This window comes from Mesoplodon mirus (genome assembly GCF_964341445.2).
Source record: "Mesoplodon mirus genome assembly, chromosome: 3".
NCBI classification, from domain to species: Eukaryota; Metazoa; Chordata; class Mammalia; order Artiodactyla; family Ziphiidae; genus Mesoplodon; species Mesoplodon mirus.
In genome coordinates, this window is record NC_138978.1 from 56152676 (window position 1) to 56177026 (window position 24351).

At 38.9% G+C, this 24351-nt stretch overlaps 1 protein-coding gene across 5 annotated transcripts in view; it reads left to right on the plus strand.

The window, feature by feature from the left end:
- The first annotated feature begins 731 nt into the window (after window positions 1-731).
- The window catches only part of PATJ (PATJ crumbs cell polarity complex component), a 353136-nt gene continuing 329516 nt past the window's right edge, over window positions 732-24351 (plus strand). For 4 of the 5 annotated variants that reach the window (XM_082616407.1, XM_082616410.1, XM_082616411.1 and 1 more), the window contains exons 1-6: window positions 732-862; window positions 13152-13208; window positions 13302-13468; window positions 15342-15536; window positions 16861-17000; window positions 22565-22760. In XM_082616407.1, coding sequence (XP_082472533.1) covers window positions 13187-13208; window positions 13302-13468; window positions 15342-15536; window positions 16861-17000; window positions 22565-22760 — 720 coding nt within the window. In that variant the 5' untranslated portion in view covers window positions 732-862; window positions 13152-13186. Of the gene's footprint in view, window positions 863-12489; window positions 13209-13301; window positions 13469-15341; window positions 15537-16860; window positions 17001-22564; window positions 22761-24351 lie in introns of those variants that run through there. The other variant, XM_082616408.1, reaches the window with a different exon arrangement.

A 24351-nucleotide genomic window follows, 5' to 3' on the forward strand; every position in this document is an offset into this window, starting at 1 on the left:
TCAAAATTCTAGTTAGTTACATTAGAGAGAGTCTAATAAAGCTGTTGTAGGTTCTACACAATCTTTCTCAAAGTCAAGCTATGATATCAAGAACAAAAATGTTAAAACATATAGGGAAGTCAACACTGGACTTATAGTCAGAAGATCCCATCTGGGTCCCAAATTTTGGGCAAATTACTTAACCCGTAGGTGCGCAGTTTCTTCATCGGTTTTTTCACAGGGCAAATGAGGTAATGTATATAAGCTAGCGCCCGGCATATCGCATGCAAATACTGCTAGATTGGTTTCTTTCCTTTCCTCAACTAAATGAGCAAAAAATAACCTCCAGTTATACTTAGAATTTAATATGGGGTCAGCGGATGAAGACGACACAAGGAGGGATGACAGAACGGGAAAGGTAAGGGACAAAGAGGGACCAAGCAGATTTGACGAAATCCTTTCATCAATGTCCTCCTTTAATTTCCATGATTTCAGGTCTCCTCTCAGCCCAGCCATCCTACACCTGTCTAGCCGGATCTCCCCACCACTTGACTTTTCGTCTGCCCATTTGGCCCTCAGATCCCACCTTTTCCTGCCTCTTTAACCCTCCCTCGCCCAGTAGAACTTTACCTGCAGAAAGTAGAGAAGTCCACCGCCCCCGCGTTCCCCCCCAGAGTCGGCCTCCCGCGGCCCCAGGCTCCCCCGCCCGCCCCTCCCACGCCACCTCGGCGCCCCGCCCCGGCGGAGAGGGTAGGAGGGAGGGGAGGGCCTGCCAGGTGAGGCGCGGTCCTCCTGGGCCTCTCACTTCCGCCCAGGTGAGGGAGGGCTGACGCCGAGTCCGCCCGCCCGCTCCGGGCTCCCACCGGCGCCGCCGCCGGACCAGGTAAAGCAGGGGGCCGGGCGTGCGGGCGTGCGCTACGCGGCGGGGGCCCCTCGCCCCGCGTCTGGAGCCTCCGCCGCTGCCCCGGCGCGCTCTCCGCCTGCCCTCCGGCAGGAGTGGGCACGGGAGACCCTGGACGCCGCCGGGCGCTCGGCCGGGCCCGCGGAGGGTGCGGGGCACCGTTCGTCTGCGTCGGGCCCGGTGACCCCGCCGTGGTCCCCGCCCCTCGGTGCAGGGCTTGCCGGAGGCCGCGGGCCACGGAGCCGCCCCTCCCCGGCAGGCCCTGGCGGCACTCAAATCTCGGCCCGGGTCTGTACCGGGAGTGGCCGGGATCAAACTTTGCACCCAAGTGGGTGCCTGTGCTTCGCCCCCAGAGCTGGGCGGAGTCTTTCCCCAACTGGTGACGGTGAAAGGAGTGAACAGGTGGTGGCCTGTTCGGGGTCCCGGAGGAGGGGTTACTCAGATCCCAGCTGAGGGGCCACTTGGCCCCAACCCCATCTGGAAGCCTGGTGGTCACGTAGATGAGTTCCCAGGCCGACGATCAGGCCTGGGCTCTGCTAGCCTCACTTTATAGATGGGGAGGACCAGGCGGAGAGTGCTCTGGCTCCAGGCTTTGGGGAAATCGCTGGATTCCTGCTTTATGTCAAGCTCAGGAAAGCGTTTTCAAATCCTTTCCCCCCACCCCCTCCAAAGCGCCTCAGCCCTCCTGGGACACCTAGCAGGCCGAATTAATCTCCCCCTGGAGTGTTCTCTTGGCAGTTTGACATTATCTCCAGATGGCTCTTATCACTTTGGATTCGAATTAGTTGTTTACTGGTTTGCGCGATTGAGAGGGTGGCCTTTAAGGACCTTATTTCCCTAGGCTGCTTCTCAACTGCGCTGAGAGTCTGGCCATGGGTAGGTGTGCAATAAACAAGTGTTTCTTAAAAGAACGAAGAAGGCTTCTGGAGACTTAGAAGAAAAATCTGTTACGCCGAGGATGGTAATACTACTTCTAGGCCGTCTAACCTCCTATTGGTTGCCAGTTCATTTGCGCATAACTTTTTAAAAGTAAAGCTAGGGAGGAATGGAGGTAAAAACTCAAATTGGTTCATTTTGCAGCATCAGAAAAAGGTGAGGTCGGGGCTTTTAGCTAAAATGAGCTTGACGTTTCTACGCCCCTAACAACCTTTATAAGGAGAGTTCAAAATTTAAAATAATTAGAAAGTTAATAAATAACGGAGCTGGAAGGTACTTTACAGATAGAATTTGTAAACTGAGTTCTGAAGGCATTTGCCCTTTGCTAATTGAGGTCCTATTAACGGTCACATAAGGTGAGCTTGGTATATCAATAATAGTTGTGTTTAAGGTTGAAGGTAAATTGTATTAATCCCTCATTTGTGTTTAAAGATGCTTTAATAAGTTCAAGTCATGTATTCATATTTTTTATAACTATAAAACTAACATATTCATTGTAGAAAAATTGGAGAGAATTTCCAGAAAAGGAACTAAAAGCACACCCAGACCCACCTACCATTGAAAATAATCGCTGATAAAATTATGGTATCTTGCCTTTCAGTTAGTATTCTTAAAAAGAAAAACCTGTATATTTTCCCATGATGAGTTCACTTTTAGAACCTTGTGATTGAGAGGCTCAGCATTCAGTAATCCTTGTAATTGCATTTTTATTTAAAAGCACTTAATAATTATCCTTAAACTAAACAACCAAGTAGTCTGAATTTCCTTGCTTTGTTAAACTTTAACAAAAATACATTAGTTTGGGGAAACTAAAGGGGGGTTTAATTTGTTTATTTAAGATTTTGCTCACCTTGGTAGTAGAGTAAAATTTTGAGAAACAGGACTATTCCACCTTAATTTTTGGGATCGCTTGACCATTGCTCTGTTGTTTTTTTTTGTTTGTTTTTTTTTTTTTTTTTTTTTTTTTTTGCGGTACGTGGGCCTCTCACTGTTGTGGCCTCTCCCGTTGCGGAGCACAGGCTCCGGACCCGTAGGCTCAGCGGCCATGGCTCACGGGCCAAGCCGCTCCGCGGCATGTGGGATCTTCCCGGCCCGGGGCACGAACCCGTGTGCCCTGCATCTGCAGGCGGACTCTCAATCACTGCGCCACCAGGGAAGCCCCTCTGTTTTTTTTTTTTTCCGTACTCTGATGTTTTTTAGTAGACTTGGATGCCTTTTTTCAAAGTATTCATTCTAGGCTCTGGTGCAAATGGAGAGAGAAGATGGAAAGCCCGCTTATTTTTTGCATTTGTATAACTGTGTAGCCTGTGGAGTTTGGAGACATGGGGTTGGGTCCACCTACTGTGTAACTCTTGGCAAGTTACTTGACTCTGCTTCTGTTTTCCCATTTGTAAATGATCCACCTCACTGAGTTTGGGGAAGTCGAAATGAAATAATGTTCAAGGATGAGCCTTGTAAACTGTAAGCCACTCTTCGCCCACTTTTTGCTCGTTCACTGAGGTGTTTAATTCTGATAAAACTAAGGAGCTTTGCTGTTTTTATTGGGAAGAACTCAGATTTGGGAATGGTCTCATACTGATAGTTACTTTGATAAAAGGCATAGAGGCTACATTAGCTGATAAACAGAAGTCTTTGCTAAAAACACTGTACAGGGCTCTTTCTGAAAAGGCCTAGGTTAAAACTGCACTGTCAACATGGTTAGCCAGTTGCCCGTGTGATTAGGCATTTGAAATAGGGCTAGTTGGGATTGAGATGTGCTGTAAATGTAAATACACATCAAATTTTGAAGATTTAGTGTAAAAACCTAAATACCTTGTTATTTTTTATATCACTTACATATTGAAATGATAGTTTATATAAGGATAATTAAAATATATTATTTAAATTAATTTTACTTGTTTCTTTTTACTTTTCATGTGGCTACTAGAAACATTTTAAATTACATATGTGGCTTACATTTTATTTCTATTGAATAGCACTGGGTTAGGATTCAGTGTATGTTTATCCTTAAGAGGGTTTAGTTTACTGAAGCCCTTACATTTCTATTTATAAACCAATTGTTTTTTTTTAAAACTCCCAGCTATAGGCCTCCCCACTCCCACCTCCCTTGTATTCATTGCACTGGTGAAATTTTTTGTTGTTCAGTCTTTTGAGAAGCAACCACTATTGATTACAAAGGAAAAATCTCCGCTAAAATAATTATTAGCTCTTTTGAAGCCCCCAAATATCTTAAATAATTTTGATTGAGAAGAGTTATTAATGATAATAGTAGCTACCATTTATTGAATGTTCACTGTGTGCCAGACTGCTTTATATCTTATTCAGTCCTTTCAACTGTAAATATTTAATATTTTTTATTAACTATTTTATAAATGAGGTAACTAAAATATAGAGAGATTTAAACAATTGACCGCAACAACACAGAGCTGGTCACAGGAGTAGAACCCAGCTCTCTATGATTTCAAAGCTCGTAAGCTATAGATTCTCCCATATTTCGAGAATTGGTTATTGAACCAACTGGAAAAAAGTTGGTTATCAAAGTAGATATTTAGTTCTAATCCTTTCGTGTTAGTGACCAATAGGAAATGCTCATCAACAGATTAGCTGTGTATGTCATCATGACTAAATCTTAAAAATGTAAAGTTGAGTTAAAAAAATTGCTGAAGGATAAATATATAGTATAATTACCATTTATATAGTTTAAAAACCTGCCAAACAATAATATTGTAAACAAAGATACTGTGTTTTAAGAATTTCTGATTTGAATTCTGTCTATATGGATTGCATGCATTTGTGAAGCTGCCTTGTGATTGAATGAAGTTAGTAAAATCTCTGTGAAATGAGCATTCTCTAATGTTGATCTTACTCTTAAAAGAACAAAAGCAAACTGGTCTTGTTCTTTGCTTTGATGCTGTGCCCACAGTGTCTGGTTGGTAGATAGCTTTGAAGCCCAGGTCTGCAGCCTTTCAGGGACTGTCCTGTTTTCATTTAGTTTTAGCTTTTAATTGATGGGCGTGACTTTGATAATTGGGGCTGGGTAAAGCTTCTACCTTGAGAAAGGCAGTCCCTCTCTGTATTATTCTCTGGAACTTGAAGCTCCAGGGCAGAGTGTGATAGAGAGGAAGATGAGTTAAGTAGATGTTGACAGTCAGGTTTACAAACATTCATTCCCTCTCTATTGAAAATTTGTAATATTTGACTCTCATTTTTAAAGTAGTTACCTGCTAAAAATGTCTTTAACCGTTGACCGTCCCTCCCCCCAAGGTGAAATTAATTTCACTCAGTTGCACTGTCTTCCTGTCATTACCGTTTTCAAAGTGCTTTCCCCCTTTTTTTTTGAAATTGTTAGAAGTTTAATGCATTTGTGAAATGGAGATTATACATTTGTTAAGAAGATAAATGAGATATTATACAGAATGATCCTGCAATGCTCACAGTAAACACCAAAAAACTAGTTACTTGAATTAGTGACAGATAAAATGGATTTTGGGAAAAGACCAAGAGAAGGAAGAATGGTGAACATTAGTGGGAAGGGTATCCAAAGCATAGTTTGGCCTATTTTGCAATTTGTTAGGATTGTTTTGAATATCACAAGCATGCCAAAAGTGGCATGACTCTATTTCTGGAGAGAAGCTAAGGGCACACAGTCTGCAATGTGGGGAGAATTGAACAGAATATCTGAGGTGGAAACTAATCATTAGTGAGGAGTATGAATGCCTGGTTCTTTCAGTGAGTGACTGGCTACACATCAGAGATCCCTAAGTGTGAAAATTGCCCAGATTTGTATTTTTTGCTGATCATTGGAGAAAACTGCCACCAACAGGAATACAAGAGCATATCATAAAACAGTTTAACTTTGTTCATACATAGTGGCCAAGCTACAGGCAGAAACTGATATGCATTGGTTAAGTTTGAATAGTTCAATGAGAAAAATTAATATTTAGCTAATTGGGTTATTCTGATGAAGTGACTCAGTTTTCAGTTCTGATTCTGAGTTTAACATGGTGTCTTTCAGCTTTGATGTCCTAAATGTCCAACATTAAGTGGACTTAAAAGTTGCCTATGGCTTAGGCACATGGCCCCAAAATATCAGGATGGTTTTGGAATTTATATATATCTTTTTCCAAAATTCCAGGAGTACAGTGTTTTGGCAGTAGCCAAAAAAATAGTATTTTTTACATCTAAGGGGTTTAGAAAAGGCCTTGCCATTTGATAGGGACACAAGGCCAGGACACCTGTCTTGACTATACATTAGGATGACAGCAGATGTGTTTATGTGTAGTTTGAGTGAAGAGCCACCATTTACTCTCTAGCAAGGTGAGTTTGTGTTCCATTTAATCAGTACCTCATAAATGCTGAGCTTTGAGGACAAAGCCATGGTAACTAAACACAATCTGAGCTTTGCACTCCAAAGGAAGCAAAAGAAATTTAAAGTTGTTCATGGACTTCAGTTTTTGAATAACTTCTGAAATCATGACTTCATCTACAGTTAATAGCATTTAGATTGTTCAGAGTCCCTAGTTCCCTTGAGCTCTGGGGAATTGCCATTGAGGAGTTACATGCAGTCTAATTGTGATCTGCCCAATTTACACCTGCAGTTACAGGTTGACTACCTGTACTTCCCCAAACAGATTGCCAGTAATCTTTTCTCTCAATTTTTTAAGATAGAAGTATAAGATGTCTTGTTAAACCAAATTTTCAAGGTATAAGGTATCTTGTTCAGTTCAAGAAAGAAACATAAGATGTCTTAAGGAGTTACATTTTTGTGTGCTACTGGGAGTCTGAAGAGTGTGTTTCTCAGGGTCCTTAATTGGCCTACATTCTTAAACTGAGGAGGTTAATAAATCTTTTCAATAAGTTTCCTCCACCTAGAAATTTGAATCAAATTAAATTTCTAACTTTGCATCAGCTTTTCTCAAATATTGCATTAATTGGTGATGGCTAAGGGCATGGGTATTTTTTAAAAGCCACAATATTATAATAATTTCCTTCAATCAAATACCGCAGTGAGCCAGACATGAAAAATTCATGGCACAAACTCTCTTGATCAATGATGGAGTGGAAGCTGTTGAACATAAAAAACTACTGGTTCTCTGGAGGCTGTGCAACTATGAGGACAGCGGCACACTGTGGCATTTTAATGTCTAGGCTCTGACTGATTGTAGGTAGCCTATCTATGACAAGGTAGACTCAGCATTACCATGTTTAAACAAACTTGAAATTCCTTGCTGTAAGCCCTGTTAGTTTCTTAGCCAGGCCAAACAGGTCAAAATTGTTTGGTTGAAGATTTCCTATGACCATAAAATGAGTGAAACATAGGTTCCTTTTAGTGTACGTGCTACTTCCTGGATGTTTAGCTATAAAGTTAATTGCATTTCTTCTTCTATCCTCATATACTCTGAAGGCCTTAGTGCCCTTCCCTAGATATTACCCAATGCCGTGAAATTGTAGTATTTTTCCAGGCCTGCTTTGTGGACATAGTTTAGCTTTTATTAAATATGAGTCATAGGGTTGGATGGCCAACCAGTTTCTAACCCTTAACCCTTACCGAGAGACATCTACTACCATGGTTTCCAAAATGTGCAGGACAATCTACTGGGAGAGTAGGAGAATGACAATAAAATCTTGCTTTTTAGTTTTTACCTTACTCTCATGATGTTTTTATTTTATATATGTTTCAAAACACTATGACATATAAATATATTAATGTTTATAATTATAAAAAATAAGGTGAGTGGTCAACATACATTTTTACTGATAGGATTGTGTGTTTAAAAATGTTTGAAGACCACTAATCTATCCTGTTACCAGAATCACCTTTTTATTTTTTTTAAACAATTTGCATTTTCCTTTTTTTTTCAATAAGCAGATATTCATTTTTAATTATTTATTTATTTATTTATTTTTGGCTGTGTTGGGTCTTCATCTCTGTGCGAGGGCTTTCTCCAGTTGTGGCAAGCGGACGCCACTCTTCATCGCGGTGCGCGGGCCTCTCACTATCGCGGCCTCTCTTGTTGCGGAGCACAGGCTCCAGACGCGCAGGCTCAGTAGTTGTGGCTCACGGGCCTAGTTGCTCCGCGGCATGCGGGATCTTCCCAGACCAGGGCTTGAACCCGTGTCCCCTAGCATCAGCAGGCAGATTCTCAACCACTGTGCCACCAGGGAAGCCCCACCTTTTTAAATAGAAATCTGGACTCAATACTTCCCTACTTAAAAGCCTTTGATTACTTCCTGCTGCTTGCAGGATAAAGACCAGTCTACTTAGCATTGTTTATAAGAACCCTCTCAAAATAGTCTATCTAAACCAGTGTTTCTCAAACTATCGGTGGTAAAAGATTATGGTTCCCCTCCCTCAGTCTTTCAAGGACTGACATTTTTGTAAAATTATTAGAAAAATGAATTGTTGGAAAAATGAAATTACAAAAATAAGTACAATGTAAGTTGTGTTTTGTATTACTAAATTTAATAGATCTACATGACTCTGCCGCATTCCACGATTTCTAAATGCTTATTCCCAGTTTTGGTACTTATCTCTTTGTGGGTCAAGCATCAATCCACAGTCCACACTTGTAGTAACACTGGTCTAAATTACTTTTTTGCCCTTTCTGTTGCTTTTAGAGACCTTATAACAGTTCATTTAGAGCTAGTTACTAGTTTCACTGACAGTCGTGCACTTTTACACCTTTATGCAGCAGTTCTCAAATTGTGGTCTCTAGACTAGCTGCACCAGGATCACAGGGGAACTTTGTTAGAGATGAGGTTCTCAGGGTTCACCTTAGACGTACAGAATCAGAAACATTGGGAGTGGGCCTTGCAATTTGTGTTTTAGCAAGTCCTCAAGGTGATTCTGATGCACACTAAAATTTGAGAAGCACTAACTTAAGGCAGCTCTATATGTCATTCAAACTAGAACACTTTTGAGAGTGAAGGGGAGCACTATTAATGATGCTGGGTAATCTGAGACTATTTTAGGCAAATGAGGACAAATGGTCACTCTGCTTTTATACTCCATTCTTTTTCTTTTAAGAGAGAGGTCTCTACTGTGTTCTCATTCCAGCATTCCCAAACTTCCCCAGGCAGGGGAGTCACTCTGCTTTTATAATTTCTCTGAGCACATGGTACACACCTTTGCCATTGTATGTATGTGCCTTACAGTATAATTATCCTATTGTGTTGTCATTATCTTGCTGTATATCTGTCTTGCTCTCTCATTAGGCCATCTTAGCCTTATCTTTTTGTCCCTTTTACCTTTCAAGATCTAAACATAATACATGTTTTTTAAATAAAATTTAAACAACACTAGTATCTACAAAGTAAAAGTCTAATTTATTTCCCCATCCCCACTTCTACTTCCTGTAAGTTAGCAGTATTATTAAATTGACTATCTTTCTAAATCTAGAAACCTGTGCACACACAAATATGTATTTTTTTCCTTGCAAAAAGGGGCAAATAATGCATATATCCTGAAACTTGCTGTCTTCCCTGTTTGGTTGTATATATTAGATAATGTCCCTGTATTAACACAAAGGTTTGAATTGCCAAAGCCTCCTGTAAATGAGAGATCTTACCCAACACCAACCTTAGCTTAGTCATGACTTGAATGTTACAGGCAGGAGGCTAACACAGGAGCTAGGCACCAACATTCCTGGCCGGAGGGGCCCCCAGCCAGTAGACACAGCTTCCAAAGAATGTCACTTTCTCATATTAGGACATATTATCAGCATGCTTAAAATACCTACTTATATATAGACTGACATTAAGTCACTTATAAACATATTCATAACAGACTTTTACTGTGATTTTTAGTGTGTTTATAGGAGCAAAATTCAACCTTGGGGCACATTTTTGTTTGTTTGTTTTGGGTTTTCAGACAAGTTGTGAACAATATATACAGAAACATTTTCTTAAAGGAAGCCTCTTCTGTTTGGGGAATCCCAAGGTTTCTACTCCATTAGTTACCCAAATAGAAAATGTCTTTGTGATTACCTCCCATGTTCCAGCCAGCCAAGCTCTATAAATCCATATGTTCTCAGATTATTTACAAAAGCAATTAAGATAGATCAGGTATTTCCTGACATTTTAAAATGAGGACTCTGTTATCTATTAAAAACCTTTAGCTTGTTTGCATGGAGGTCTGGTATCAAGCTGGGAATCCCCAGCTGAAGGATTGAGTCACAGGCTTGCTGTTAACCGTTTCTTACCCATTCCTGTTTCCGTACTTTCCAACCAACTTTATTATTTTAATGGCTGATTACGTTATAGTTGAATTTTTTCCAGGAGTTTTGTTATTAAAAACAATGCAGGGCTTCCCTGGTGGCGCAGTGGTTGAGAGTCCGCCTGCCAATGCAGGGGACACGGGTTCGTGCCCTGGTCTGGGAAGATCCCACATGCCGTGAAGCGGCTGGGCCTGTGCAGCCGGAGGCTGTGCTCCGCAATGAGAGAGGCCACAGTAGTGAGAGGCCCACATACCGAAAAAAAAAACCAAAAACCAAAAACCAAAAAAAAAAACAATGAAGTAAATATGCTTGTACACACATCTGTGTGCCTTTTTGCAAATACTTCTTTAGGAGAGACACTCAGAAGAGATATTCTGGGTAGAAGAGAATATAAATTTAATATATTGATAGATATTTGCTCAGTTGCTCTCCTAAAAGAATGTGCAAATTTATATTCCCACCTGTTTTTGTTTTTTTTTTTTTTGCGGTACGCGAGCCTCTTACTGTTGTGGCCTCTCCGTTGCGGAGCACAGGCTCCAGATGAGCAGGCTCACCAGCCATGACTCACGGGCCTAGCCGCTCCACGGCATGTGGGATCTTCCCGGACCGGGGCACGAACCCGTGTCCCCTGCATTGTCGGGCGGACTCTCAACCAATGCACCACCAGGGAAGCCCCCACCTGTTTTTCTGTGACATCTGGAGTACAGTCTATTATTAGAAAAAAAATGCCAATCTAACAATAAAAAATAGCACCTCATAGTTTTAGCTTACCTTCTTTGATTTAGAGAGACTGATGTATTAATGATCCCAAAATGCTCTTGTCAGTCCTTTTAGGCTAGTGCTGCTACAGAAAAGGACAGTGCCATTGTGACTGCCCTTGCATTATTCACAGTTACCTGTCAATCGGTAGTTTTAAGGGTTTCACAGTTGAGATGCTGAGCACGTCAGAAGTGTTTCTGTGATGCTCTATTCAGCAGTTCTTTTGGTAGTTCTCATGGAATCCCGTGAATATTTTGATGGAATACATGAACCCTTTTATCAATGCCAAAGGCATTCCTTACTGGTTTTTAATATGCTGTCTTACTTAATGACCTTGAATTAGAAGATAAAGATTGTGTTTAGCAACTGTATCCAGGGATGATGTAAGAACATTTTGACTGTACAGTGCTCATATTTCTTAGATGGTTTATTACAACAGTGTACCACTAGTGAAAATGACCACTGTGAAAGTGCCATTTTTGACACAACAAAGGGTTTGCTGACTTTTTGAGGGTTTTTTTTAAATGAATTTATTTATTTATATATTTTTGGCTGTGTTGGGCCTTTGTTGCTGCACGCAAGCTTTAGCTGCGGTGAGCGGGGGCTACTCTTCATTGTGGTGCGCAGGCTTCTCATTGTGGTGGCTTCTCTTGTTGCGGAGCATGGGCTCTAGGCACGTGAGCTCAAGTGCAGGCTCAGCAGTTGTGGTGCACGGGCTTAGTTGCTACGTGGCATGTGGGATCTTCCCGGACCAGGTCTTGAACCTGTGTCCCCTGCATTGGCAGGTGGATTCTTAACAACTGCGCCACCAGAGAAGTCGCAGCTTTTTGAGTTTTGATTACATTTTAGGCTAGTTTTCAGCAAATCACTAGAATTAAAAAAAAATTATCCATGGAAAATGCCATATTGGGTATTACCTTTTGGAGACTCTCTCAGATGACTAGTTTGAGGGTTTTTTCCCCAAATCTCTCTAATATCTTCTTGATCCCTTATTTGTGTATTCCTTTCCAGTCTAGAATCTTTTTTTAAAAAAATTATCTTTATTAAAGCATAACTTACATATGATAAAACAATTAAAAATATATAGTTCAATGAAGTTTGACAAATGTGTACATCTGTGTAAACAATACTCCTTTCAAAACATAGAACATTCCCATCACCCCAAAAATCTCCCTCAAATGTCTTCCCAGTCAACTCCTTTCCACCCTGCCCAAGTAAACTAATCTATAACTGTATATTCAACTTCATATGAGTGGAATCGTACAACTTACATCCATTTTGTCTGTTTTCTTTCCCTCAGCCTACTGTTTTTGAGATTCACCCATGTTCTGTGTGTCAGTAATGTTTTCCCTTTTTATCTCTGGGTATTTTATTATGTTTACATACCATAACTGATTTATCCATTCACCTATTATTAGATATTTGGGTTTTTCTAGTTTTGGGCTTTTATAAATAAAAATTCTGTGAACATTCTTTTTTGTTTTTTTTGTTCCTTTTGTTTTTTTTGGCCAACCCTGTGGCTTACTGGATCTTAGTTCCCTGACCAGAGATTGAACTCAGGCCCTCGGCAGTGAAAGTGCCGAGTCCTAACCACTGGACCTCCAGGGAATTCCCTGAGCCTTCTTTTATAAGTCTTTTGCAGGCATATATTTTCATTTCTCTTGGGTAAGTATGTAGGAGTGGAAGTGCTGGGTCATATAGTAAGTGTAGTTTTAACTTTCAAAAAACTGCCAAACAATTATTCAAAGTGTTTGTGGCATTTTACATTCCTACTAGCAACGTGTCAGAATTCCAGTTGCTGCACATCTTTGTCAGCGCTTAGTATTATCTGTTGTTTTGGTTTTTAGCCATCTTAGTGGCTGTGTAGTGGCTTTTAATCTGAATTTCCTGAATGAAGTTTTTTTTTTTTTTTTTTTTTGGGTGGCTGCGTTGGGTCCTCGTTGCTGTGCCTGGGCTTTCTCTGGTTGCAGTGAGCGGAGGCAACTCTTTGTTGTGGTGCAGGGGCTTCTCATTGCAGTGGCTTCTCGTTGCAGAGCACGGGCTCTAGGCGCACAGGCTTCAGTAGTTGCAGCACGTGGGCTTCAGTAGTTGTGGCTCACAGGCTGTAGAGCATAGGCTTGGTAGTTGTGGCGTACAGGCTTAGTTGCTCCGCGGCATGTGGGATCTTCCTGGATCAGGGCTCAAACCCATGTCCCCTGTATTGGCAGGCGGATTCTTAACCACTGTGGCACCAGGGAAGCCCTGAGTGAAGTCTTTTGATGGAGAATGTTCTTGAGGTTTTCTTTAATTTTTCTATAGGGCTATAGACTTGTATACACTAATGGTAAATCTTTTTTTTTTATTTAAAATTTTTTCTTTAGGTTTCTTTAAAAGTGATTGAAGACAATAATTCAAAATGCCTGAAAATCCTGCTACAGGTAAACTAGATATATACTTCTATCACTAATTATTCAAAAATGGAATATAAGATGGGATTTAACTTGTACTCTTACTATCCTTCTTCAAACAAGATAAATTGCAGGTCCTGCAAGTTCTTGATCGCTTGAAAATAAAATTGCAGGAGAAGGGTGACACTTCGCAGAATGAGAAGCTCTCTATGTTTTATGAGACACTAAAGAGCCCTCTTTTCAACCAGATACTCACTCTTCAACAGTCCATCAAGCAACTGAAGGGGCAAGTAAGTTACCCATCAGAGTTTTACATATTGATATATTCAAACCAGCAAAGAAATATGGAAAGAGATAGGTGCAAACTGTCTACCCTTTTTTTTTTTTTTTTTTTTTTTTGCGGTGTGCGGGCCTCTCACTGTGTGGCCTCTCCCGTTGCGGGGCACAGGCTCCGGATGCGCAGGCTCAGCGGCCATGGCTCACGGGCCCAGCCGCTCCGCGGCATGTGGGATCTTCCCAGACCAGGGCACGAACCCGTGTCCCTTGCATCGGCAGGCAGACTCTCAACCACTGCGCCACCAGGGAAGCCCTGTCTACTCTTAATTCAGTAAAGAGACTGTATTGGGACTTGTGACCTGTGGGTAGCATTGGCATGGATAGTTTAAAAATTTTGGTAATAAATTTTGTGTTTGGCTTTGGAATATGGTTTTTGTACTTATTTATGTAAAGGTCAGATGCTTTCAGAATTCTCAACATTTTCTTCAAAATTACAGGACTCATATCACCTCGGCTTAGAGTGACGTAAATTAAGAGTTTTAACTGTCCTCTTGGTTGTTCTCTTTTGGGGTCAGGGATGGCAAATTGATTTTAAATCATCTATTCTAGAAGCTGAACTTGAATAGTAGCTATCTTATAGATTAAATTTGGGCAGAATTTTAAATGTAATTGAAGTTAATGTAGCAGAGTTGTTATGTGAAAATTAAAATTTGGAAAAAAAATGCTTTTTGCTGATAAACCAAAATGCCTATCCATAAATATTTAGCAAGTGATTTTTGTATAACTAACTAAGGATTAAATTCTGCACATATGTCTTACTGTGAATTTCTGTCTTTAGATCAAAATTTATACCAGAATTTTAGCACTCCCCATATTGAAGGTTAGATTTCTGTATTCTCTGATCATGGAATGAGTACATCACAGCAGTGAATGCTGTTGGTAGGAATAGAAATTGGGAAAGATCACTACAAATGAATCACTGTTACTGGACTAAGAGTGGACTTAACCAGCCTCTTCATCATAATAACAATCTTTTATGTTTATATAGTTTGCAGTTGTTATATAAATAATCATATCATATTCATTCAAGTATAAAATCCCCGTGATTTTTTTCCTGTCATTGTTTTCGTAGAGTTTCTACGGGTGTTGAGTTTTTCTATGAAGTCCTGTTGAGATTTGTTCTTGATGTTACCTTTGTTCCATTGTGTTGGCACTTGTTTCAGCCAATGATATTTTAAAAATTAACTTCTGTTTTCCTTTTTCCATAATTACTGGATTTTCCCCCAATTTTTTTTTTAATTAGTGTTTAAGTGACTCTGAAATTCATCTGCTACTAATCTTGGGCAAGTTACTTAATCCCTGTGTGCCTCAGTTCTTATGTTCACAAAATGAAATAAGAATATCTCCTAGGGCTGTTGTAAGGATTAAATGAGATATTACGTAAGAGTTTTGGTATAGTACTTCGCTTATAGCAAGCATTTAATAAATACTGAGTTATTTTTGTTATATACCACCTGCAGATCTTTTGTGCCTCTCCACATGGAAATGTATAGATAAATGCAAAAGGGCTCAGTGTCTTACATGCGTGTTTATATGACTGAATGTGTCTGTATCTGAAGTGTAATAAGCTGTTGAACATGCTATTAACTTGAGGTAATTGTAGAAGGCAGGAAATGACAACAAATTAAACATTTTGCGTAATACTAAATAAAAAATTTATAGCCTTATAAACACAGGTTCATGTATCTGTATCTTATTTCTTTCGTGTGTATGTATTTAGCATGCCATTATTTATGTGATAAACAAAAATAATATTTAATAAATAGAAATATTTTTTGTCTATAGGTTTCTGTTGATAATTTTCTCTCTTTTTTTTTTCTCCAACAGCTCAGCCATCTACCCTCAGATTGTTCAGCCAACTTTGATTTTTCTAGGAAAGGTTTATTGGTGTTCACGGATGGTGCCATTACTAATGGGAATGCCCATAGGTCCTCTAATAACTTGACTGTATCTGGGTTATTTCCTTGGACCCCAAAGTTGGGAAATGAAGATTTTAACTCAATCATGCAACAGATGGCTCAGGTAAAGTTATATCTTGTCATGGGAATATTTAGTTTTATTTCTTCTATTATAGGTTAAAAAAGAAACCTACACTCACTCTCTTTGCCTTTAAAATGTGTTAATCTGTGTTTTGTTTGCTTGTGGTTTTATACTGTTAGGAGGAATTGATACTATTTTCTAATATGTGTGTTGGAAATTTATTTGTTTAAAATTACATAAGGAAAATATCCATGTGTGTGGTGAGGAGAGTTTTCAAGACACTGACTCCAACTGACACATCTGTACACTTGTAAGGAAAAAGATTCTTATGGTTTTGCTCATAGGAGGAAAATTAATATGTCTACCAGAAGTGAAGTAACTCCTTTGAAACTATTTTAAATTTTATGTAAAAAAGAATTAATGGGAGTTAGAACTAACATAATTTGGAAAATCTAGTGAAACATTTGAAAGAGTAATCCATTTTATTCTTAATACCTATTAAAAATTAAATAATAGACAGTTGAATTTTTGGATGTTAGTTTTCTGTTTGTTCAACATACCTTCTAACAAGTATCCAAAAAAATGAAACTTGAGTTTGAAAGTTAAAAAGAATCTGTTTAAGGTGTAATAGTTAAATAATGTGCTATACCTAATTCCTTTTTTGATCTTACTGCTCTATACCCTTAATTTGACTAATAATTATTTTTATGTGATGCTTTTATTAGTTGATTACATTTATGATGTTTTCATGTCATAAGTGCAATTATTAGCCAAAGTAATAAAATACTTGTTTGTCACAGGTAAACCCATTTGAATGGTGGCCTTTCTGCAATCTTTTAAATTAACCTAATAAAATGGAATATTAATTTATCATGATAGAATTAAAAACAGAACCCTAAAAAATGCAGCTTCTTCTGACTTAGGGCCCAACATTAGTATATTTTTGGTAAATCTAATTTATTTTCCTCATTTAAAAATTTATTTTGCTTCAAGAGAATTTGAGAAATTCCGTGTTCAAAGTAATTTAGAATTTACTGTGGGAAAAGACATTTTTCTCAGGAATTTTCATCCAGCTAGGAATTCATCTCATACTGTGAATGAAGTGTGAAAATACCTCTCTAATTCCCTGAGGTTGCAGAACACTGCCCGTGCCCTCTTATGTTCTCCTGAAAATAATCAAGTGAGAGGATTTCTGTAAATAATTTATTACTGAAATGCTGAGTTTATTTGGTTTTCTAGAAATGACTTAGGAGAAGTTATTTTGGGGCTATTCACAAAATAGAAACTTCAGTTCTTCAGAAAGGGTGTGTTGGTTAAATGTAAACTTCACTGACTTTTTTTTTTTTTTTAAATCCCCCTTCATTAGGGCCGGCAAATTGAATATATAGATATAGAACGGCCCTCAACTGGAGGCCTTGGATTCAGTGTGGTGGCCTTCAGAGGTCAAAATCTGGGAGAAGTTGACATTTTCGTGAAGGAAGTACAGCCAGGGAGTATAGCTAGCAGGTGAGGAAGGATGTTCATTTTGTGTTTTGCTAATTTTTTTTCTGACAATTCTGAAAACATTATTATAAAGAGAATAAAAAACAAGTCATACAAAACAGTTGACAACAGCAGCAACATTTTCTCTTCCTATGCAGTTTTTAGGCCTTTTGCAGGTATTCTCACATATACTTGTGGCAGCAGTCTAGCTAGTAGTATCATTAGTCCATTTTATAGATGAGAATTCTGAGTTTCAGAGCTTCAGTGGTTTACCTATAGTCACAGAGCAATTAGTGCTGGAACCATGATGTGATTCCAAGACTGTCCAATGGCAAAGCTAGTGTTCTTTCTACTCCATCACACACTCTCACAGTTGAGCGTGATATTTTAGCTATGGTCTGATCAATAAGATAGGCACATTGAAATTCACGTTCTGCATACTATATTGTTTATTTATTTATTAAAAATTTTTTTTTAATTTATTATTTATTTACTTTTGGCTGTGTTGGGTCTTCATTGCTGTGCACGGGCTTTCTCTAGTTGCAGCAAGCGGGGGCTACTTTTCATTGCAGTGTGCGGACTTCTCATTGTGGTGGCTTCTCTTGTTGTGGAGCATGGGCTCTAGGCCCGCGGGTTTCAGTAGTTGTGGTGAGTGGGCTCAGCAGTTGTGGCATGCAGGCTCTAGAGCACAGACTCGGTAGTTGTGGCGCACGGGCTTAGTTGCTCCGCAGCATGTGGGATCTTCCCGGACTAGGGCTCGAACCCATGTCCCTGGCATTGGCAGGCGGATTCTTAATCACTGTGCCACCAGGGAAGTCCTATATTGTTTATTAAACTTGATATTACAACAGCTTTTTTGGTGATCATAACACACTGTTGATTATTTCACTTATTGTCAATGAAAATCCCTCTCAAGTCTATGTGACCCGCCCACCCCCACCCCCAGCCCATTGCACTTGTGCCTGGGCAGTATTTTTTTAAGGGTTGTGTGCAAGACTTGTATTTTATTTCTATTTGATTTCAGATCTTTAGTTTATTACTCATTTGAAAAGCACAGTATTCATTATATTACTGTTGCCTGTTAGAAAACTAGCAGCAGTAGCATAACTATTACAAAAAATTTCTCAGTTAATAATATATTTTTGAATTCACATTATCCATTCATGGGGATCAGGGTTATAGTCTCCCCAACTGAAAGTTCAGAAATAATGGATTTTCATGACTTTGTATTATTCTACCATCTAATGTAGCATTTCCTCAAGTTTGTTCTGAGGAGCCATAGCAATGGTCAACTATATTTGAGAAACTCCTGTTCTTGGAGATTGGTTATACATACTTAGGGTAATCATATAATTTACTGTCCAAGTTGGGACAGTTTTGGGGGTGAGAAGGTGTGCCATTAATAATGACACTAAGATAGCAGGTATAAACTAGGACTATTCTGGCAAACCTAGACAATCCAGGGTAAACCTGAACTTAGAGTCACTTAATATTAGCTTCCTTAATACTATGAAGTCCCTTGACAAAAAGCCTATTTAACTTTGATTGGCCCAAGTTTTCTTTTTAATTTTTTGAACTTAAAAATCATTATTGGGATATAATTCACATGACATAAATGTCACCATTTTAAGGTGTACAATTCAGTAGTTTTTAGTGTATTTTCAATGTTTCAACCTTTCTGTGGTCCATTCTTATGTCTCAGTTACTCTGTACTAATAGTTCTGTAAGTACAAATTGAGATCAGCACTTCCAAAAAGAGGAGTTTCATATTTGAGTATGTAAAGATCCTTGACCAAGGCCAAGGAGTCAGGTGGCTTCCCATAGGCAGTAGTGCTTGAAGGGAAATTTGAGAGGTGATATTGGAGTCCGCAGAGGGCAGAAGGTGTCAGGGAGAGGAATAGACGCTTTACTGGTAGCCCTGGTAAACTTTACATCTTTGGAGTATGTCTGGTATTTACCTGGTGTGGGAGCTTAGTGCAAGGCAGTGTAAGAAGGGGCTGGAGAGAGGAAGGGGCCAGCCATGCAGGACCTTCCAGATCATCTTAAATGGTCTTCCTTTCTTCTGAGGACTTTCCACATAGAACTGTGTTATTTTATGAGCTTGCCTAACCCCTGTTGGCTCTCAAAGTCATGGAAATCCATCATTTCTGAATGTTGCAATGGAGAGACAAGAGCTGGTTTCCCCTTGAATGGAAAGGGGAATTCAATTCAATTGAATTGAATTCAATTATATATATAGTATGAGAGAGTTAAATTAGAAGTAATAGTAGCAGTAAAATGAATACTATTCAACTTTAGAATGCATCAAAATCATATTTTCCAGGAGACTTCTCTGCAGCTTGTTTATTTTGGGTTGAGTTTATATTTCCTGGGCAGATACTAACTGGAAAGAAATGAGATGTTCTGGAAGTCTACTGGGTAGAGGGAAAGGTAGATTAAAATAGATTGATTCCCAGAAAAGAGAAAATTTGAGTGTGAGTAAATTAAGGACTGACTTATGCAAAAAAATATCCAGGTTAAAAAGTTTTAAGAGTAACTTATTCATTTGGGATTAATTAAGAAATTTCCCTTAATGAACAAGCTGTGAATAGGAATTTAGGTGATGAAGTTAGAGAAAGGACAATGTAGGAGATGGGAAAATGGAAGGTATTCCTGAATATTGTCCTGTAGTGGTCACATTTAAAAATAAATGTTTCTTGGCACGGTTTTTGAAGGCGCTAGCCTCCTGTGTTCCCTCTTTGCCTGGCAAAGAATACAACTACTCTTTCTCTTTCCTCCATTAAAAAAATAATGTTTCTTAAAAAAAAAAAGCAGTTTCTTTAGGACTAGGGAAAAGTTCACAATCAACATTCGCAATTTTAAAATTATATATTTCAAAATGATGAAAATCATTATGAAAATAATACATGCCTATAATATAAAATATAGAAATATAATTACCCCTCCGCCCCAAAAAAAAGCTCTTGGACTTTGACCACCCTGAGACAACTATAGTAAATACATTAGAAAGTTTTTTGTTTGTTTCTTTATTTGGTTGCGTCAGGTCTTAGTCGCGGCAGGTGGGTTCCTTAGTTGTGGAATGTGAACTCTTAGTTGCGGCATGTGAACTCTTAGTTGCGGCATGCGTGTGGGATCTAGTTCCCATGCCAGGGATCGAAACTGGGCCCACTGCATTGGGAGCGTGGAGTCTTAACCACTGTGCCACCAGGGAAGTCCCTAGAAAGTCTTCTTTTCTTTTCTTTTCTTCTTCTTTTTTTTTTGGCCATGCTGTGCAGCTTGTGGGATCTTAATTCCCCAACCAGGAACTGAACCTGGGCCACAGCAGTGAAAGTGCGGAGTCCTAAGCACTAGACAGCCAGGGAATTCCCTAGAATGTTTTCTTTTTATAAAGACAATGTCTTAGAATATATGCAATTTTATATCATTCTTATTTTCTAATATAACATAAGCCTTTCCTAATAGTCATAAAAAGATATATAAGCAAGATTTTTAATGCAACATGGTCTATTGTGAGAGCCACCCACAATTTTGGCATAAAAATTGAAATATCCAACTTGTTAGTTCCAAAGGAGAATCTAAAATGTCTGAATCCCTGTCCTCAGAAAACTTAAAATCTAACAGGGAAGGATATAGTTAGCTCTGTGGACAGCATACTTAGTATAAATGGATGTCCAGTGAGTGATAAATAAGTGGCTCAGAGCACCATGATAATGAGGTGAGTGATGAAGGGAGAGAGAGACAGAGACGAGACACTCAGTTGCAACGTGGAGGGTGGATTGAATTTGGCTGAGCAGAGTGGAAGGGCATTAGAGATGGAGAAAACCATTTACACAAAAGCAGGAAATACCAGACATGTTTGAGAGGGAAAGAGTAAATCAGGATAGTTGGAAAAGAGGTTTATATAGGGAGGAAGCCAAGTTGGAAGAGTACTTTGGGGCCAAATGTAGAGACCTTTGAATACCAACCAAGTTTACATTGTGTCCTCGAGGTCAGAAGTTAACCAAATTCTGGTCCATGATAAAGTTTTGCTGAATCTGCTGTGACCTGAGAAAAAATAAGGACAATATAATGGAATTTTCATAATTCTAAATTTATGAGTTAGACTTCTCTGTTCTGAGATGAATCCCTTCTCAGGGAGATTTTTTTATATTGAAGGTTAAAGATATTCTTTTATAAAATAGTCATAACAAGAGTTTGTTTACTTTCCTTTGACTCTCTCCTTATTGGTCAACAACTATAGATAATCATTGTATACTTTCCAGTTGGGGAATACTAGCATGAAGAGAGCCTAGAAAAATAAACCTTGAGGAATTTTACAAATTAGGTTTTAGGTATTCGATAAAGATCTCAATTGGATGGTTGACATTGGGAATAGAAAGGAGGAGATGGTGGTGCAAGAGAGATAAAGAAAGATAAGAAAGAATTGTGGTGATAATGAAGAAACAGGAAGAGCAGGAGGGGTGTATAGGAGATAATGAGGTCAAATACAGCAAACTAGAGTAAATCCTACTCTTAGTATGCACTTTAAGAAGTTAAAGAGTATGGTTTAGAGTCAGATTACTTAGATAAGATGCTAAGCTTGCTTTAATTTTTTGCAGGTCAAATTTAACCAAGTACTTTAAAAGGTGATTGTGAGGAATAAAGGAGATAATGCCTATAAAGCATTTAGCACACTTCCTAGCTCATAATAAGTGCTCAGTAAATATTAACTATAATAGTACTTTTTTTCTTAAGGTTTTGCTAATTTCTTTTAAAAATTTCTTTTAAAAAATCCTTTTTACATTGGTTAGCAGTTGGGAAATTTGTGATTGGGCCAGAGAGAAGGGTTCAGATACAGATTTGGAAATAATCTCTATTGATTTTCATGGAGAGTTTGGCCTCTGTTGACAAATGTAAAGGACAATGGGGAAGTAAAGGACAATGGGGATGGGATGAAGTAAAGGACAATGGGGATGGGATGGGATGAATCTGTTAGAGAGGAGGTTATTGGTGAACGTATAGCCCTGTATGGTACATGCAGAAGTCAGATTGGAAGGGGTTCAGGAGTACAGGCTTGGTGCCACAATGAGGACAATGTCCATACTTGCAAAACCTTAGCAACAGGGCCCTATACATTGTTTTTGCTTATTTTTCTAGCCATGTGGCTTTTAAAATGTGTGTGTGGGGCTTCCCTGGTGGCGCAGTGGTTGAGAGTCCGCCTGCCAATGCAGGGGACACGGGTTCGTGCCCCGGTCCGGGAGGATCCCACATGCCGCCGAGTGGCTGGGCCCGTGAGCCATGGCTGCTGAGCCTGCGCGTCCGGAGCCAGTGCTCCGCAATGGGAGAGGCCACAACAGTGAGAGGCCCGCATACCGCAAAAAAAAAAAAAAAAAAAAAAAATGTGTGTGTGTAGGGATGCACTACTTAATTGGTTAATTAGTTAATAAGTGCTTTAATGAAAAGCAGTCTGAAGAGCTCTTTTATATTATACAATTAAATATTTCAATAAATGTACTAAGTGAAGTAATACCATAATATATAAACTACCTGAATAGTAGATTTTAAGAGTCAGGCTATTATGTCACTTAAAATTTTCTTATTTCATCAAGGGATCAAAGGTTAAAGGAAAATGACCAAATATTGGCTATTAATCACACACCACTGGATCAGAACATTTCCCACCAGCAAGCAATTGCATTGTTACAACAAACCACTGGATCTTTGCATCTGGTTGTGGCCAGGGAACCAGTCCACACAAAAAGCAGCACTTCTACCAGCCTAACTGATGCAAATCTGCTTGAAACAGTGAGTTGCAAATTTGGAAAAACACTTAATTTTGAATTACGCCTTTGGTTTTAAGAAGTGTAAAGACATTTAGAAAATGTCGTTTTATTTGTCATAGTTCAAGAAAGATGATTATATCTCCAAATGCAGCATTAGCGTGTTAAACAAGATATTTCATGGGGGGTTTTGTTTTGTTTTTTCAATGTCCTACGATTCTCCTTGTTTAAGATTATTATTTAATATAGGGGGCAGATTGTAGTATTGGGTATAATTTGGTGAAGGAAGGAATTCCTTGGTGATGTAATCACTTAATTAAGCTGGGAGTTTTTATTAGAGATTTACTATTGAGTTTTAAAATTAAGATTTGGTTATTTGTTTCAAAACATTTTTTTAAATTGGGTGTTTATGACTAAATTATGGATACTGTACAATTATAGAAGTTTTTCTTCTTTTCATGTAAGGGTGTATACTGAACAATTTAAAAGAATAAAAGTTTATGTTCCTTTGGGAGTCTTTAAACTTGCTTTGTAACATTTTACGGATTTTGGCCTGCATCTTCAAAATGCAAGCTAATAAATCTTATTTTCTTATAACACTAAGTGCTAGCTGATTTATTTAATTTCCATTCATTGGACAAAAGAAAAAATAGACTGGGTACAGTACAAGGTCACAACACTAATGTATAGACATTTTCCCTGTTGTAATCAGTAATATTTATATAGCACACTTTACATATAAATAGAATGAACAAAGTGGGAAGTTGCTTAACATAGTGGTTAAGAACAAGGGCTCTGGAGTCAGGCTAAGGTGGGTTGAGGTCCACTTCTTACTTCGTAGGTGAGTCTTACTGGGCAGATGCCTTGACTTCTCCATACCTCAGTTTTCTCATCTGTTGCTTGGAACTAATAACAGTTTCTAGTTCACAGAGATGTGAGGATTAAGTGAGAATGCATGTGAAGAGCTAAACACAGTGCCTAGGGCAGAATAAATACTCTATGAATATTAATTGCTGTCCCTAATTTAGGCATTTTTAGCAAACATTGTTGCTTTCTGGATACTAGGTATTGTTCCAGGTGTGAATTTATTAAATAGTCCCAATATCTCTGGTTATTTTAACATTGCATAGTAACTTTCGAATTTAGTGTAATAGAAGAACTAAGTAATAAGTACGCCCTAATGTCTTGAGGGGGAGACTTTTGCTCTGCAGGCGCATTATGTGAATTTAATGCATACTTCTGATGGAGCCTGCTATTAGAGGAAAAATGCTTATGTCTCTTAGTCTGATTTGTATAATCCTATTGCTAATACCTTCAGTTAGGCCTACCTTTCCTCTCCTTCATCAGAGTCTCTTCAATTATTCTGGTCACTCTGTGTCCTCACAATCGCATGCTTCACATTGCTGCTAGATTAATCTTTCTAAACCACCGCTTTGTTCCTGTGGTTCCCTCTTCTAAAACCTTCAGTTATTCCCACTTACCTGAGCCTAGCTTTGCTCTTAAATTTCCCTTTTGCTTGAATGTCTTTTTTCTCTGTAGAGCAATTAAAATGCTACTTTTTCCTTGAAGCTTTCCCTAAGTTTTCATTGGATTTGACCTCTTGTCTCTACATTCCT